Raw genomic sequence first — 18,205 nt, 5'->3', positions numbered from 1 at the left:
GAAGCAAAAAGATGGCAGCTACTCATCCTTCCCTTTGAAAAGCTGATTTGGGAATGAATAGTTAGGGATGTTTCAAACATCTTCAATCCAGTTGCTGTCTTGTCTGGTGCAACAAATATCTACTGCTGTGTGTGTGTACATACGTATAACGTGCATGAGTACACACAAGTTAAAGTACTAGCAATAGTGCATGTGATTTTTTTAAGACATGCAAAGCTGTGCAGTAATATGTTAACACAATTAACACACAAAGGATGCAGCACTACAACACTCTGTGCATTTCTCTGTATACTTTAAAGTAATAAATTGTCTATGTACCTTTCTTCCCTGTATGTGTGGCCATCTTTATGTGTATGAGAAGGAGAGGGAGAGACAGAAGCAAAGAAAGAATGTGAAATAAGGAATAAGAGAGGAACACAGTGATTGAGAACAAGGGGTACTAGGAATGAAGTTCAGAGTGACACTCGCTATTTGAGCAATTTTCAAGTCTATCTGATCAGTTTTCCCTTCTATAGCAATATGTACAATTATTCTCATTTACATTTTATTTCAAAACGTGCATCTGTATCCCAAGTTAGCAGATATAATTGTTATGTAAATTGTTGTCCCCATTTTCTTCTGGACATACTAAGTAGAGTTTATGGAGTTTAAGAACATAAAAAGAGCCAAAGACCTCGGGAACTTCCTCTGGTGAAGTCAACCAGGTGATCCCAGCAAATCTTAAAAGCAATTAATAGCATTTACTGTTTTAAAGCCAAAGGCAAGTATCCTATTGAGCCTCAATTAGTAGGGTGTCCTGCATAATGCAAAGGCAATGCATAAGTAATGTAAGGATCTACCACATGTACAAACATTGATATTGAATATGTGGAGGACAGGTCTTCTTCATGGAGGCCACAGCTTTCACAATGGTAGAGCTTGCTCAAGAGGTGTGATCCTACATTCCTGTTCCATGGAAACTCTACAGAAACTTTGTTGAAATGTCAAAACTTGGTTACCATTGTGATAATTTTTTTTAAAGTAACTTTTACTTTTTTGTTCAAATATAGCTCATATATGTGGTACAGAAAACATGCAAGTAATAAATGAAAAAAGATAATTAATTACAAGTAAGTAATAAACTCTGTCCACAGTTTTGGTTGTCCCAAAGTAGAGGTATAGTGCTTCCGACAGTGGATATTCCATCATGGCATCATAGAGCTATTCACTGTGCATTTTTCTATATATGCTTTTAAAAATAGCTAACATGGGACTCCTCTCCCCCCAATTACAACTGTGAATTTTATACATGCTATTCTGTGTGAAAAAAATATTTGCCTGCCTTGGATCTACAGCCAATGAACAAAACTTAAAATGTTTTGCTTCTTTCCATTGCGACTCCCAGAACATCTAGCCACCAGAGGTACTATTATGATGATTGGCCAATTTTGAGACAAAATTGTACAGACAGAGAAGCCTAGGATCCTGTTCAGCACCAGAACACTTGAAAACTGCATCACTGTTGTAATACCAGATTTCCTGCTTACCATTGTATGAGAAGGAATATACCATTTGAGCGTTCAGGGCTTCTGTTTGTGCAAGGAGGTTCTGGTGAATATGTCAGACCACTTACGCTGTCGTCTGTTGCATGAGTGTTTTGATGGAAGAGGCTCTTGGCCTTCATTTTTAAAGCTCTCTGTGTATAACACCATGGGAAAGAAAGAACTGCATGTGGTAAGCATTGAGTGCTGATTGGTTCTTCCTCTTTGTGTTTCTTCTATTTCTAGAATTCAATCCGCCACAACCTGTCCCTGCACACCCGCTTCATCCGTGTGCAGAATGAAGGCACAGGCAAAAGTTCCTGGTGGATGCTGAATCCCGAGGGTGGCAAAACTGGTAAGACACCCCGTCGGCGGGCTGTCTCCATGGACAATAACAGCAAGTTCCTCCGGATTAAGGGGAAGGCCAGCAAGAAGAAGCAACTGCAGGCTACTCAGGAGCGTGGTGTAGAGGACAGCCCAGCTGGCCAGCAAGCCAAGTGGTCTGAGAGCCCTGCCTCCCACACCAGTGAAGAGTATGATGCTTGGGCTGACTTCCGGACACGGGCCAACTCTTCGACCAGCACACTGAGTAGTCGCCTTTCTCCCATCATGGCCAACCATGAGCCTGATGAGCTGGAGGAGGAGGATGTGACACCTTCTTCCCCACTGATGTATCCCAGCCCATCCAGCACCATGTCCCCCTCCCTGAACACCCGCTGCTCTGTGGAGATGCCCAGGCTGACTGATCTCACTGGAACCATAAACCTGAATGAGAGTCTTGGTGAAAGCCTTCTTGATGACCTTCAGGACAACTACAACATGAGCCCCACCCAACCGCTTCCTGCTGGGGCTCTACGGCAGAGGAATTCCAGCTTCAGCTTCAGCTCCAAGTGCTCCACTGTAGGTGGGGGAGGGGGAGGGGGAGGAGGCAACACCTACTGTGGGACCATCTACAGCCAGCCGGCCATGAGCCTTATGCGCCGTCTGCCCATGCAGACCATCCAGGAGAACAAGCAGGCCACATTTGCTCCCATGAACTCCTACCGCAATGCCTCATTGCAGGACCTTCTCTCTTCCATCTCCTACGCACACAAAGAGGGGGAGCCACACATGCCACAGGCCAACAGCATGGGGCCACCACCCCGCAGCCACCGACAAAATGCCCTGATGTGCAGTGGTGGTGGAGAGATTGGTCTGGTCCCCTATCTTCCCCATTCCAATTCCCTTATGAAGACCAGTGCGTTGTACCATCACCCGTCACCAGCCAGCCACCACCCTCCTATCAACAACAGTGCCTTACCCTCTCCAATCAGCCTTATGAGCCTGCCCAGTGACACTTGCAACATGGTGGCCATGCCTCATCATGGGCACATCCATTCCTACATCAACAACCAGGGGGCACACATGAGTTTGCTTGATTCTTTACAGGGACCCTACCCAGAAGCCATGCACACCCCTGTTTTGGGCCAGGACAGATTCCCAGCAGACTTAGATTTGGACATGTTCAACGGTAGCTTGGAGTGCGATGTGGAATCCATCATCCTCAATGACTTTATGGACAGCGATGAGATGGATTTCAACTTTGACTCAGCTCTTCCACCACAAAATGGTCTCAACATGGCCACTTTGTCCAATGCCCCACAACCCACCAATCAAAGCTGGGTGCCTGGGTGAAACCCACTCAGACAATTCCAGCCCACCAGTTGGCAGGATAGGTGGCGTGGGGGTCCTGAAACAAACTCTATCTCCCCAAATCCCCATTGCCTTTCTAATTTTCTTTGCCTTCGTTTGTTCAGCCAAGCTACAGCTATCTGTTTAAACTTGACAACACTAAACACACACAATGTAGGGTAAAAGAAAAAAATGTTTTGACAGGTACCAGCGACTTCCTGCTTGTGCCCAGGTGTATTGTGCAGTACGTCAGATCTGTCTTTGATGTGTGCAATAGGCACGTTAGCCATGGCATTGCAGAGCTGATGCCCCCTCCTTCTTCCATCTCTCCCTCCCACCCTGGGCACCTGCACTATTGCGCAGGAGAGACCATATGGCCTAAAGATTTTTTTCTAGAACTAATGCTAAGTATTGATCTTGGCCTAGGTAGCCTCAGTGGAGTGGTAGTCCTTGGTTTTCATTGATCCATTCCCAACTTGTCCCTACAATGAATCTTCAGTTTGATTGGCCCTTTTCTCGAGTCCTTGCTCTTCTTGGCACCCTACGGCAATGGCCAGTACTTCTCTATTTATATAGTGCAGTTCTTTTCTGACAGACTTGTAATGCTGATTAACTAGTGATATTGAAGTCAGCAGGCAAGATATTTACCCACTAAAACCAGTGTTAGTCCAAGTGAACTCTGGTTCATCCCCGCTCAGTGGTGCCCATTAAATCCTTGTGGGTTTCACTCACCAGATTAAAGGAAAATCAGTAATACTTATTGTATGCTTGAGTGGAAGGAAAAAGCTGATTGTGGTGTGGAGGAACCAGGCCTTTAAAGGTTGAAACACTGGGATGTTTTGAGCAGCAGGGACAATTATGCTATCTACCAGCAGCAGCCCAGGTTTACTTTTTCCTTCAAGATGATCCTTATTCTACACAGAAGCTGGGAAATAGCAAATAAATTTTTTCAGCAGACAAATATTGTGGCAAGGTAGCTAGAATGCAAATTATTTGGGGAAGGGAGTGGCATGGTAGTGAATGGACAATTCATCCCATTAACTTCACCTGCGTCTAGTAGAAATGAAAACTGGTAGAATGCCTTTGCTGTTGCTGAACAGCACAACTGGCTGCATTTTTGGACCATCTTTGGGGATGTACCATAGAATGCTAGTTCCAATAGCTAATGCTGTGAACTATAGTACACAGTGCATAAGTGGGTGCATAGTGGTGACAAGAAATTGAGCCAACCTGACCAAAGCCAGCTTTTTCAAGGATGGCATCTTCTGTGTTCTCTGCTTGCAATAGAAACACATACATTGGTAGTACAATATGTGTATGCACATAGCACAAACAATGGCATATGTGCTGAGGCATCCCTGTTAACAGCATGCAGATGTGCATAGTTTTGCATGCACGTATTCTCTCTGTCTTTCGTTGTCTTTCCGTCTCTCTCTCTCTTTCACACACATACTCAAACACACACATATAAAGGGTAGTTGGTACTACGTTAAGAGGTAGCCTCAGCTTTGACATGGCCACCACTGGCAGGGTGAATTGGGAAGGTGGGAATGAGATGGGCTAGTGGCAGCTACTATTTATTTTGCTTCACTGCACAGTCTTGCCAATAAACACTTAACTCTTGCTAATACAAACCCTTAAGTTTAAATGAGAACAGGACTGCACTGAACTAAAAGACCTATGGGAACAAGGGGAGGAAATGGCAACATACAGATAGATGGAGAGATGAAGGAGGGGGGAGAGAGAGAGAGGGTTTAGAGTTTGTTTCCTAAATTCTAGATTTGGATATGACAATCCCAAACTTACCTAGAATGGGGAAGAGATACTTCTTCCTATACAGTGTAGAAATCTATAAGATAGAAAGACTGTGCTGAGTTGATGAAACAAAGAAGAAAAGGTTGAAAAATACAGGATAGGTCTGCCTGTCAAGAGAAGAAATGGCCAAACTAGCTTAAAAGAAGAGACCATGGCAGGTGGTGGCAAATGGATGTCAGTGATGCCTTCAGGGAGAGGCAGGCTAGGTCACTCTAGTTTACTGTGCAGCATGGTGCTCTCTAAAGCCCCTGGTAACCATCCAACTGCATGCCAGGCAATCATTAATTCCTGCTTGGGCTCTGTCTGCCTTACCCATTTGTTATACAGTATTTTTGAACAAGGGCAGAACCTGCCCATTTTGCTTTCTTAAATGCTTCCATTCCAACAAGAAGGACAGCTGCTTCTAGCCTGCACAGTGAATGCTTGACTGCATGTAATCCATATCAGACAAAGTTCCAGATGTTTCCTGAATTTGCTGTCTTTGGACAAGTACAGGCTTTGGGTAGTATGTTGTGTGGGGCTTCATGAAATGAATATTATATGTCTTACACTTGGTTGGAATCTTGCTCCATCTAGTTCGGTGGCCTCTAAACTGGCTGCCAGAAGCTCATCAATGTTACAGGGTCTTTGCTAGCCCTTCTGGAGATGTTGGGTGTTGCATCTGAGACCTCCAGCACAGGCTCTGCTGCTAAACAATTGTTCCTTGGTGGGTTTTTTACAGCCAGTGTGACATAGAAGATAAGAGTTCTTGACTAGCACTTAGAAAATTGGGTTCAAATCCCTGCTTGGCCATGGAAAGTTATCACTTGGGGGTAAAACTATCTCCTTAAATATCTCATAAACTCTATTAGGGTTATTTATGTAGCTTGGGTGTCACTTTGACAACAAATAACAACATAGCAGAAGGGAGCAGCACATGGCTTCTTGGTATCATGCTGTCCACATGGGCCCTAATGCAGGAGCCCTGGAGCCACCAGAACATGCATATCTCCAAATGTTATTTAACATCTGGTCATAATGTCCAATTGTGCTTGCTAGGTAGTATTTAGGTAATTTTTGCCATGTTTGGGTGTCTTCCAACAAAACTGCCCCCACCAGCCCCAGTTTTACTTTTCTTTAAAATTTAGCCACTAGACAGTTTCTGCTACTCATCCCCAATCACCCCAAGTGTCGGTTAAGCTTATGTTGGTCAGGTTGAGCACGGTTGCCATCTACAGTTCTAGATCCAGTTCAGAACCATCCTATGGACTAAACAACACACTATATTAAATGCTTAGAGTACAGCTGAGGTTTATTTTATTTTTCATTTTCAAATCAGGACCACCTGAGTAATAATAAATAACAATTGCATGCCATCAAGTTGATTCTGGCCTATGGCAACCCTTTCCAGTGTTTTCTAGGTGGAGAATACTTGGAAGTTGTAGACTTCCTTCTTCTGTGGGTGATCTGGGACCGTGAAGCTTGCCCAAGGCCGAAAGCCCAAGGCTCATCTCCCTGGAAGCACAGTGAGGAATCAAACTCCTAACCTCTAGCTTCAATCTCCCTCCCCATGGCCACTTCTCAAAAAATTTAGCACCTAGTTGCAATACTAGTTCTGCAACTGCACTATCTTCCTGGAATCTTTCCTCTGAGCATGTAATGACTCCACCACAGTATTGGGAAACCTGTGGTTCATAGGGATTAGAGTCCAACAATATCTAGAACACCATGGATCCCCCATTCTTGCCTTTGCAGAATTGGACTGCTTTCTAGGATTCCAGACCAAATATAAGCATTACATGATATAAAAGTAAGTGCCAAAGTTGCAGACCTATGTGTTTAAATCTTTCCTCCTTATGAGGAAATATTGAAAGAATTGGACATGTTTAGCCTTGAGGAAAGAAGACTAAGGCGAGATATTACAGCATTTTTCAAATACTTGAAAGGCTGTCATCTAGAGCAGGGGCAGGATCAGTTCTTCAGCATCCAAGTGTGCAAGAGACGTAATAATGGGCTCAAGCTAGAATTGGCCTAAATATCAGGAAAAACATCTTGTTAGAAGAGTACAACAATGGAGCCAGTGACCTCTTGAAATCGTGAGTGCTCCCATGCTGGAGACATTCAAGAGGAAATTGTACAACCACCTGTCAGATCTGCGTTGATTTGGATTCCTGCACTGAACAGGAGGTTGGACATGATGGCCTTATAGGCCCCTTCCAGGCCAATCATTCTATGATTCTAAGACTCTGTGACTGAGCTGCCCAAGTCCCATAGGAAACCTTGTGCCTTGCATCATCTTTTACTATTAAACATGCTGGCAGAGCTGATGGATGCTTTAGTCCATAGCATCTAGAGCAGCTGTGTTGTAGGGGGAATTCAGTGCAAAGATCAAAATGGCTATGCATGTGCCAAAGGCTTCTCTAACATTGTGTTCTTTATATTGTTTGGATGACAAATCCCATATGCTTGTTTTTGGCCATGCTAGCTGTGGCTGATGGGTGATGGAGTCCAAGGATCCCAGATTGACAAAGGCTATCCAATCTGCATTGCTCTTACAAAAAGATGGTGACAGGTGCCAAAAGAGAGTGAATTCCAGAACACACCTTGGAGTTCTCCAAGGCGTTGCCTTATACCAGGTCAGACAATCCATCCAGCCCAGTATTTTCTACCCTGACTGGCCGCTCCTTTTAAGGGTCTCAACGAGACCTGTTAAGTGGATTTTTGTGAGTGGGATGCCAAGTATTGATTCTGTGACTTAATTCAAACCAACCATGAATTTTCTTATTTTATGTTGCTCTTTATATGTCACTCCAGCCTTCTATATGACTGGTACATGTTTAGATTGAAACGTATGGTGCCACCACCAATGTGTCATCTTTTCTTTTGTCCCACTGATTTTTTTTTCCTAGAAGGATTAGGTATACATTTATTTTCAGAACTGGTGCTTTAAATTTCTCCCATTGAATTAATCTGACCTCAATACACCTAAAGTTTTATCCAAATAATAAAAACATATATACCAAATATCAGAGATAGAGTTACACCCTGCTTCATCTCAAGATACTTAAATGTATTTTTATATTTTCCTTTTCCTAGTTAAATTGGGGAAAAAAGGAAAATATAAGCATTGTGGTAAACAAAAAGAAACATCATTTGGGCTTAGAAATAGCTACATGCAAGGAAGCAAGTTACATGAATACAGAAGGGCCCTCTGGGTGCCTGGTTGATACAACTTCTGTGAAAAAGAAAATACACCATCTTTGAATTCTATGGTTTTATGTAGCAGGACATAATAAAAATAATCTGGTCTCTAATAGGTCTGAAAATTAAGTAAATACAACCTCGGGTGAGTAACAACACAACATATTGCACTGTGCCATGAATTATTTAACAAAAATAAAGTCTAAATGGAGAAGCCATGTGTGAAAAACTAAGTATACCTTATGGTTCAGTAACTTGTACAACCATCTTCAATAAGTTGAAGTCATCATTTTTGATATGACTACCGATCACCATTGTGGAGGAATTTTGGCCCCTTGTTCTTTACAATGTTGCTTCAGTTCATGAGATTTGCAGGCATTTGTTTATGCACAGCTCTGGTAAGGTCCCACCACAGCATTTCAATCAGGTTTGGGTCTGGACTTTGACTGGGCCATTGCAACGCCTTGATTCCCTTCCTTTTCAGCCATTCTGTTGTAGATTTGCTGGTGTGCTTGGGATCATTATCTTGTTGCATGACTCAACTTCAACCAAGCTTTAGATGTTCGATAAATGGCCTGACATTTGACTCTAGAATACTTTGGTATAAAGAGGAATTCATGGTCAATTCAATGACTGCAGGGTGCCCAGGCCCTGGGTTTGCAAAAGAAGCCCAAATCATCATCCCTCCACCACAATGCTTGACCATTGGTATGAGGTGTTTGTGCTGATGTGTTTAGTTTTTGCCAAATCTTCCTCACTGTAGAGTGATGGTCTTTAAATTATTTGGAAATGGCTTTATAATCCTTCCCAGATTGATGGGCAGCAACAATTGTTTCTCTATGATCATTGCTGATGTGTTTCCTCCTTGGCAATGTGTTACTCACCACTGAATGCTCAAGGCCAGCAAACTGTTAAAACTTCAGCTTTTATAGAAATTGTCACACTTGGTGATGATCAATTACTCAAGGGCATTTGGTTAGCAGGACCTGGCTGCTATTTAGCCTCTTAATTTCTGTGGAAGCAGAAGGGTTAGTTTTTGACACATGGCTCCTCCATTTTGGATTTATTTTTGTTAAATAAATCATAGCACTGTGTAATATGTCATGTCGTGTTGTTTATTTGAGTTTGTATTTACCTAATTTTCAGACCTGCTAAGGATCAGATGTTTATTATGTCCTAATACGTAAAACATAGAATTCAAAGAGGGTGTACTTTCTTTTTCATATGACTGTATCTGCATTGCAAATTGGGGTATTTTTTAAATTGGATGTATGTTTTAAAGTGCAATAAGGTTGCAGATATGTATCAGTGAACATCTACTGCTTTTCATATTTTGTCCAGGATAAGAACATAACCGAAGGCAGTCTTTAGAATCACAGAAAGATTTGAATTGAACCAATGCAGGAAAACCCAGCTAAACCCAGCTGACTATCTGACAGATGGTCATCCAACTTATGTTTAAAAACCTCCAGTGAAGGAAAGTTAAATGCCTTGTGAGATAATCTGTTCCACTGTCCCATAGATCTAACCATCATGACCCCCCCCCCAATGTTTTGTTGAAACGTCCTTATAATTTAAATCTATAGACTCAGGTCCTGCCATCTGAAGGAGCAGAAAACAAACTTGTTCCATTGGTCACATGACTGCCTTTCACAAATTTGTGGTCTACATATCTACAGTTCACAATGTTATAATGTGGCTTGTTTCTGAAGAAAACCCATCATAAACAGAGTTTTCTCTCATGCAGCTTCCCTTAACCTGCCACCTTATATACGTGTTGGAATACATTTTCCATAATCTACAGCTGGATAGAGTTGATACGAAACAAAATTACCCTGAAAGGCAGAAGGTCTTCTGATTGGAGAGGAGCTCTGGAAAGCAGCTGGCACAATCTCAGCATTCTGAAAGAGAACGCTTGCCCTATTCTATAACGTGTGCAATTTCCCCTCCCCCCCGTCTTCTAGTTCTTTTACTGTGTGTCTCAAGAGTGTCAGAGAAAGGTGTTCCTTCAAAATGAACAAGCATAGCCTTAGCATCAGATTTCAGAGCTTTGGATTATCATGCCCAGAATCCCACGTGAGCATGACCATTGATTGTGCTGGCGGGGGAATCTGGATCTTACGGAACCAAAGAGCCAGTCCTGTGCCAACTTAAACATTATAGAGAGTGAACCAAAATCAACCAACAGGAAGGGGAACTCAGTCTATAGGAATGACTCACAGTCTATCCAAGGATAGGATCAACCTTCCCTACATTTTAAAATTTTTATTTTGAAGAATTATTTATGCTATCTCCCCTGAATTACAACGTGCTACTTACCCGGGTTAGGTTTCTGAAAGCTATCAGCAGTGGAGCATACTATCCTGCTCAGAGCTTGAAAGAGCTATCTTTTTGGACGACAACATCAGAATATCCCATACTTAACTGCATGGCTATCCTGGCTTGGGTTTTCTGGGAGTTGTAGTTTCTCAAACTTCACCACTTTTCTAACCTCTGATTATGCTACAGCATGGAATAGTATTCTTGGGCAAAAGTTGGTAAACCTCTTCCTTCTGAGATTGACAGAATGAGTTTGATTAATTGATTACTCTTTCATCTAGATCCATATTTGGCACATCCTAAAAAAATTGAGAGAAAAATAAAATTAAATTAACTCAGTTAACATAAATGCTTACACTGCTGGGGGTTGATTGAATTTAATATACTCTAATTCCTTGGAATTCATTTTTTTTAGCTATAATTGATTATCATTTTGGGTTGTTTTTTTTAAAAAAAATCATTCTAATTATTTCATCCAGCTTTTGAATTCCTTGTATGATTTCAGTTTGCCAAACTTATTTAACAAACAGAATCAATCAGGTTCAACATTTCCAGAGCTAGCTTTCTTGCCTGGAGGACTGTTTTGTTAAAGAATGAGAATAAGTCTTCCCCCTAATGTTTAAGGATATATCTGCCTCCATTTAGGCTGCAGTCCTAGGCCTATTCACATACGTAGCGCTCTAGGCCAAGGGAATGCACACAATATCTTTTAAAAAATAATTCTAAGCATTTCACTAAACCATGGATCCCAGGATTCCACAGGATGGAACTGAGATAGTTCAGACTCCTGTAACTGTGAACTGTAATGACAGTCTCAGTGTAGCCTCACTTCTAAGGGCTAAACTACTGCTGCATGAAATAGACAGGCCAGTCTGTTGTTAAATTTATGGTGCACCCACTGAAAACTTGGAAGTGTCTATGGAGAGGTGGAGAGGTCAGATGGGCATCCTAGCAGATGCACAAGTAAACTGGTGATCACTACAGCCACTTCTGTTTGCAGTTATGCAAGTGGCAAATGGAACAGGAAAGTAGCCATGGAATGAAGCTGAATTTTAAGCAGTTCTGACCCATACTGGAATAACCACACCATGCTTGTGGAAGTCTCAAGGGGCTTAAACCCCCATCCCCTCCCCCAGTTATTAGCACTCCGACATCTACTGCACAGGAAGACTGAAGAAAAGGTGAAAAGGCAGCCAATCACCCCATTCATCCAACTCTATTGTAGCACCTTAACTGTTTACCCTTACCCTTTTGTGGAGACAGATGAAGAGGAGAACCCTCCCATGCCATCTCACCTAATAATATGGTGGACCACGTTGTCCACTCCCAGGAAATGCCCTCTTTGCTCAGCCATCTTTGTGGTGTGTGAACTGTGGGGTCGTTGTTATGTGCAATAGCGTCACATTTGCTAAGCGTTGTGTTTAATACTGTCTTTTGTGGAAGTGCAGTACAGTGCCAGCAGGCTGGAAGAGACTGAGCAAGGTCTGGGCAAAGGTACACCAGGGAGACATTTTCAGCATCCACAAGTGCGGGATTTAAAAAAAAGGATAGAGGTGTGTGTGTGTGTTTGTGTGTGTGTGTGAGAAAAGTGTCTCCCAGTTGGGGACAGTAGAGTACATGGCAAAAAAGAAGCATGGTGGCAAGTAATCTTTAAAAAAAAAACCCAAGGGAATCAAACTCAGACTCAACAGATGAGGAATGGGACATTTCAGGGACATGTGGATTAGTTGTTGCCTTTGAAATGGAGATGGTGGTTTATTGATCCCCTTGTTTGAGGATTCTAAATCTTTAGCAACAGTTTCAGCATGGGTAGCCAAGTTGGCAAACCTACGTGGATTCTGCTAACATGGTGGTCCCTCAGTCCTTCTGGTTACTATGTATCACCCAGAGCTTAGGGTGGCCTTTCCCACTTCCTGGCATTCTCGGTGAAACATGATGGTCTAATCCTTCATCCTCAGCCTTGCACACCTCAAAAAGTGAGTGGCTGACAGTCCTAGAACCATGCATGTCACCTGCCTGGTCGTCGGACTCAGTGATTCTGTGCCAGGCAAAAAAAGATTTCCTGACCATTAAATTGTTGGTAATAGCAGTTACACCACTATCTCACTGCTCCAGTTGGCAGCAGCCATGACCAAGAAGCACAATGTGGCCCCAGTTTTCATAAGAGCCAAATTATGCTTCTTTAGTGCAGCCAACTAAACATTCTTTGCTAAATATACCATTCATTTTTAAACCTATAGAAAGGAAACATTTTATTTTATTTTCAGAATTTTGCACTTTTTCAAGGGGGAGCAATCAATTTTTTTAGCAATACTCTTTTTATTTTGGCAGTGAAAATTTGCTCTCATAGTGGAAGGTGATCATTCTTACTAGAAAAGGCTACCATTCATGTCACCTATCTTGCTTTGTATTGGCTAATGGTTTCCTCAAAAGAGCCAATATTCCTGTGATTTACACTGGTTTGACTCCATCATGCAATCACCAGTGTAGGTAACCAGGGATTCATGAGTATCCCCCTTCCTTTCCTGAAAACTCTTTGTCCAACTCCGTGTTTAACACAGACAGTTCTTAATAATAGCCTGCTTTCATTGCCAAGGCTTATCTAAAGTCACTTAAACAAGGAAAGAAAAGGATGCCACAGAAAGGATGTGCAATATCGCCCCCCCCCACTCACACAATCCAGCATGCTAGATAGTATGGAATAGGGACAGAATCTCCAAGCAGAAGGGCAGGCTTCTAGGCCAGCTCATTTCCTATTTTAAATTTTAAGAAATAATAGGCAATATAACTGATTTGGGTGAATGGGCAAGAATGTGTCTCGCTGGCCTAGCCACCTGTGTTCTGCAGCAACAGCGTTCTGTGGTTTTTGAGATCAGGTGGTGTGGGTCCTGAGCTGTCCTTGGCTCAGCCTTCCATCTTCACGATTCTGCAGGTGTGCATGGGAAAAACGACAGTGCCCAGAACACCCCCAGCCAGCATGGCCACTGCAGTTTCTGGGAACTGCAGTACAAAAAAGTTACTTCTCCAGATTTTGAATGCCATCTTTTTCCTTGAGTCTTAAAAGAAAATCTCCATGAGGAGCAATTCCCATTAGCTATCATCTGGTTTCATTCTCATTTATTCCATTGCAACCCATCCTGCAGAAGGGAGCAGATGGCTCATCTAGATCCCTAAATTAAGCACAGTCATAGTAGCGCACCAGCCCAACCTCCCTACTCCACATGTGGCCCCAATGCCTACCTTTACAACCCTGCACAGAAGAACTAATTCATACAATCTGATGTGTGGTCACTTAAGGTGGGACCATGTACCATGTCTGTGACTGCATTTTTTTTATCAAAATGGCAGGCCGACAGAAAGGAGAGTAGCCCTATACCAAGAGATTCTGTGAGAAGGATGGGCCAAACCAAACTTTTCCAAACTCCCCCCCCATGTCTTGCTCCCCCTGTTATTTATAACTGTACAGACTTTGGGGGTTAGGGGTTTTCAACAGGCTGTTATTTCTCACCACACATATATTGTACGCAATGTAATCTTCTTGATTGTGCTATTCTAGTTTTTGTGTATGTGGCAATGTAAAGAACTGTGTATAGTGCATTGTACAGCATATTTTCATGAATAAAATTTGTTTTAAATATGACAAGAAAGGGCATTACTTGTGTTATGTTTGTCAGAGGAGCCGTGAAGAAGAGATTTAATTGTTATTTACACACCCACTCTCTCTCTCTCTCTCTCTTCCTCTCAAGATTTAAGGCTGATTCAACACTGACTGGGATGACTTTTGGCTGCTCTGATGTTTTGCTGTTTTGTTCATGCAAGCCACCCTAGATAATGGTATAGGATTCTTGTAGTTTGAAATATCTGCGGGACTAAGATTCCTTACTTGGGATTTCAGCTAAGAATATGACTACACAGCAGGGAAAATACAGATTGATCTGCTGTGATTCAGATCTGTGGGAACTGGGGTTTCCTCGGTTAAATCACTGTAGCTGTCCAGATTTGCAGGAGTGAGCAGAAGCAGAGATCTCAGTGTGCACTGACCTCCAACAACAGAAGTTGCCTTAACAAGATGCATTGCTTACAAATATCTGTTGGCAATTTCCACCTTTCTCGCTCTCATTTTGATTCTCCAAAGCCCTGTACAGAAACTGTTCTAGTGCCAAGTTGAAACTTTCTTTTTTAAAAAAAAGAAAGAAAGGAAAGAAACAGTTTGGAGACAAGGGGCTCTCGGTTAAGGGGAACTGATCCCTCCACAAACACAAATACTCGTTGCTGCAAATTAGACAGTCACACTGGCACAAAGTGGATGACAGCAATTCCAAACTGACTACAACAAATGTAATTATTCCTGGTGGAAGGGCAAAAAAGAGATGATTCCACTGCATTGATTTTACATCATGTAGTTGTTGGGTTTAATTTGAATTCATCAGTGTCCAAACTGACACAATGGTAAATGTAGTTGCCCCCTAAGTTATTCCATGTTGTTCCTACTGAAAGGAATGCGACTATACATTTTTTCAATGAGTTTATCGTTAGAAGTAACAGCTTTGCTCAATCAGACCATAAGCCCATCTAGTCCAGCTTTCTGCTTCATAGAGTGGCCAACTGGATTCTGCAGGTCATCACATTACTTTAAAGAATGAACTTGGTTCACTCCTGTTAACATCATTTTTTAGCATGTTACCTTCAAGCATGAGAAGCTGTCTTCCAAAATGCTCTGCTTTGTAGGTGAAAAGAGGGGCTATTCGATAGCAGAAGGCTATTCGATTGAGTGGTAGTCGCCTGGGGTGCTAGGGAGACATGAAAGAAATGACACCCAAGCAATTCCTCTGGAGCCTCACAGCTTTAAGCCAGAAAACAAGAATTGTCCTGTATTCTGTACCATAAGTGCAGGACTTTGGGAATGAAGTCCGGGGCCCCAGTCTGCAGGATGGGCAAATGTGACCTGAAATACACCAGGTCTGACCTGCTACATTTTGAATGATGCAGAATAAGACAATGTCACATAACAAAGATCATTAGGTCCACAGTTTGAGAGTACAAAATCAGCCACTTTCCATTTGTACCCATGGATGATTCTAGAATGATGTTTAATAGCCACCATTAAAATCAACCTCAAGGACTCCTTAACACTAATTGACCACCACCTTGTCAGGCTGTTTTTCCTTCTTATACATTTTATAATCACATCTTCCACTTGCCATAGAGTTTACTGAGGCAATGTTAAGCATCTAAGGAACTGAGCTGCAGTCTGCAAAAGCTTATGTCAAATAATACTTGGCAAGCCTGAAACTTCCACAAGTCTCCTTGGTGTTTATGATTAGGAAAATGATGTTTAAAATTATCACTTGGTTAGATTGACGTTCAGGTTCCTACTCTGTCATTAACACTGGAATAAGAGTAAAATGCCAGTCAGGTTAACTTCATTTACCTCAGGCTGCAAAAATCCAGGCACGATTTCTCTTTTGTAGGAGTGATAACTATTGTTGGCAAGCTGGCCACCACTTTGCATTTTCAGTAATGCCTCAGAACTAGGACTGTAGTAGGAATTAGTAGCAAAAGGGGAAAAAACGGGCTCCCTCTTGGAGCTTGCATTGTTTCATTTGACGTCAAGAGAGGAATCTCAAATTATGACATTTGTGTCTGTAGAATTAAATATGAGAGGAGATATTCTTAAACTATCTAGCGATTATGGTTGCCCGACTTGTTATCAAACACATTCAAAGAATCTGAAATTTTGTGTTTCTTAAGAATACCAATGAGCATCTTTCTTTGGCATATCCACTTACAACTTCTTCCAAGTGATAATGTGACTTGAAACATCCTTAGAAGTGCTGTGTGTCAAGAACTTACGAGGTTCTGTTTACTGATCTGACAACTCTAGTAGTGGGCATGTATTATTTCTTAAAAGTGACCACTGTAGGCTTGTGAGTACATTGATATTTACAACACTAGACTCTTTCTGATATGCATAGAAGGTAGATAACATTGGCCTGTAGGTGGAAAAACAACTTTTGTCCAACCTTCTGCACAAACCTCATCAAAAAGAAGTGCTGGTAGTTCAGTCTTCTAAATTGAGAAATCATTTGTTGAAGGTCAAAGAAAAAAAAAATTAACTGCTGATTTGGTGTTCATTCAAGAATACAATTGTTTTAAAAATGGAATGTTTAAATCGATGAAACAGAAAATACTTAATGACTATAAAGTTATCTTTGCAAGCAGAATTTCAACAGTCCAAGAGAGTAAGGTGGATTCAAAAGTGAAATTGGAAGTGGTTGGGGAGGGGTTGGGTGACCACACACTGGAGCCTGAGAGACTGAGAGAAGGGCTCCCTAGAAGAGCTTAAAAACCAGATGGAATTGGGTCTCTGTGGGTGATCACGGAACAAAGGAAGGTTAATTGCCTTAGAAAGAAAACAAAGGAGTCAACAATGAAAGCCCAAGCCAGCGGAGCCTACTGGAAATGCCTTGAGAGCTCTTCTTTACTCGGCATGATTACATAGTACTGTATGTTATGAGAGAAACAGATAGGACACTAGTTACCTAATGATAACTAGGATTGGATAAATTAACCCTTTGATCTTATGCTCTACCTCTAAGCAAAAGGGCAAAATAAAGGGCTATCCCACTTGCTGGCAGCTGCCGCATCCTGCCAGGAGAGTTTGCACGTCACTGGAACAGAATGCAGCTACAACCTTTAAGCAGACGTTTCCCACATTTCCCCCTTTTTTGTTTGTTTGTTAAGCAAAAGCATATATTCTTTAATATATCTGTAAACTACATATAAATCTTTTTGGTGAAGGCCTGAGGGTGAAGCTTTGAGACAGGTAGTTATCATGGAAAAGGAGGTTGGTATACATTGAATAAAGCAAAAGGAACTTATAAAGAGTATGAGGAGCATAATTCCATACATTAACACAGTGCAAAGCCATCCAAAGTGGGGTAGTCATGACCACAAACTGTCCCACCAGAAAGGAAGTATGTCCTGTCATATGTTATTGGTAAACTGTTTAAGCTGAGCAAGCCGATTATTTACTGCATGACTGTTATCAGATAAATTAAAGCAACAGAGATTAGCAAAAGACTCACAACCAATGTGATTACGCAACATGCAGACACAGCAATATTGTTTTGTAAATTATCCATGGTCAGAATCGCAGCGTCTTTCCATTCCTGCATAAACAATTATGTATTGAGCAGGATTTAGCATTGCTTTAACCAAGACTTTCCAGTCAGCTGGAGTAAGTTTTCCATTTCCTTGTAGCCCATCAACCAGCCCAAGAGTAAAACCGCTATGGAGACCATTTTCAACTACACTTTTTTCCAACTCTTTATGTATGTATGTATGTATGTATGTATGTATGTATGTATGTATGTATGTATGTATGTATGTATGTATGTATGTATGTATGTATTTATTTATTTATTTATTTATTTATTTATTTATTTATTTATTTATTTATTTATTTATTTATTTATTTATTTATTTATTTATTTATTTTTGATTTGATTTGATTTGATTTGATTTGATTTGATTTGATTTGATTTATACCCCGCCTATCTGGATCACCAGACCACTCTAGGCGGCTATTTAAATGTGGCAAGGGGAAAGACTTTCATGGATATGCTGTCCCTGATTGTTATGAACCACAGGACAAACAGACATAAGGGGGAAGGCGGCAGCAACATCCTCCAGACTTT

At 41.6% G+C, this 18,205-nt stretch overlaps 1 protein-coding gene across 1 annotated transcript in view; it reads left to right on the top strand.

The window, feature by feature from the left end:
• FOXO6 (forkhead box O6) overlaps nt 1-14,152 on the top strand; it is a 187,900-nt gene extending 173,748 nt beyond the window's left edge. Inside the window, exon 2 of the mRNA XM_072979892.2 lies at nt 1,767-14,152. Coding sequence (XP_072835993.2) covers nt 1,767-3,194 — 1,428 coding nt within the window. The 3' untranslated portion in view covers nt 3,195-14,152. The remainder of the gene's footprint in view (nt 1-1,766) is intronic.
• The last annotated feature ends 4,053 nt before the right edge of the window (nt 14,153-18,205 follow it).

Source organism: Pogona vitticeps, chromosome 9 (genome assembly GCF_051106095.1).
Source record: "Pogona vitticeps strain Pit_001003342236 chromosome 9, PviZW2.1, whole genome shotgun sequence".
NCBI classification, from domain to species: Eukaryota; Metazoa; Chordata; class Lepidosauria; order Squamata; family Agamidae; genus Pogona; species Pogona vitticeps.
The sequence above is the reverse complement of the archived record's forward strand: the minus strand, read 5'-3'. Positions and strand labels throughout refer to the sequence as shown.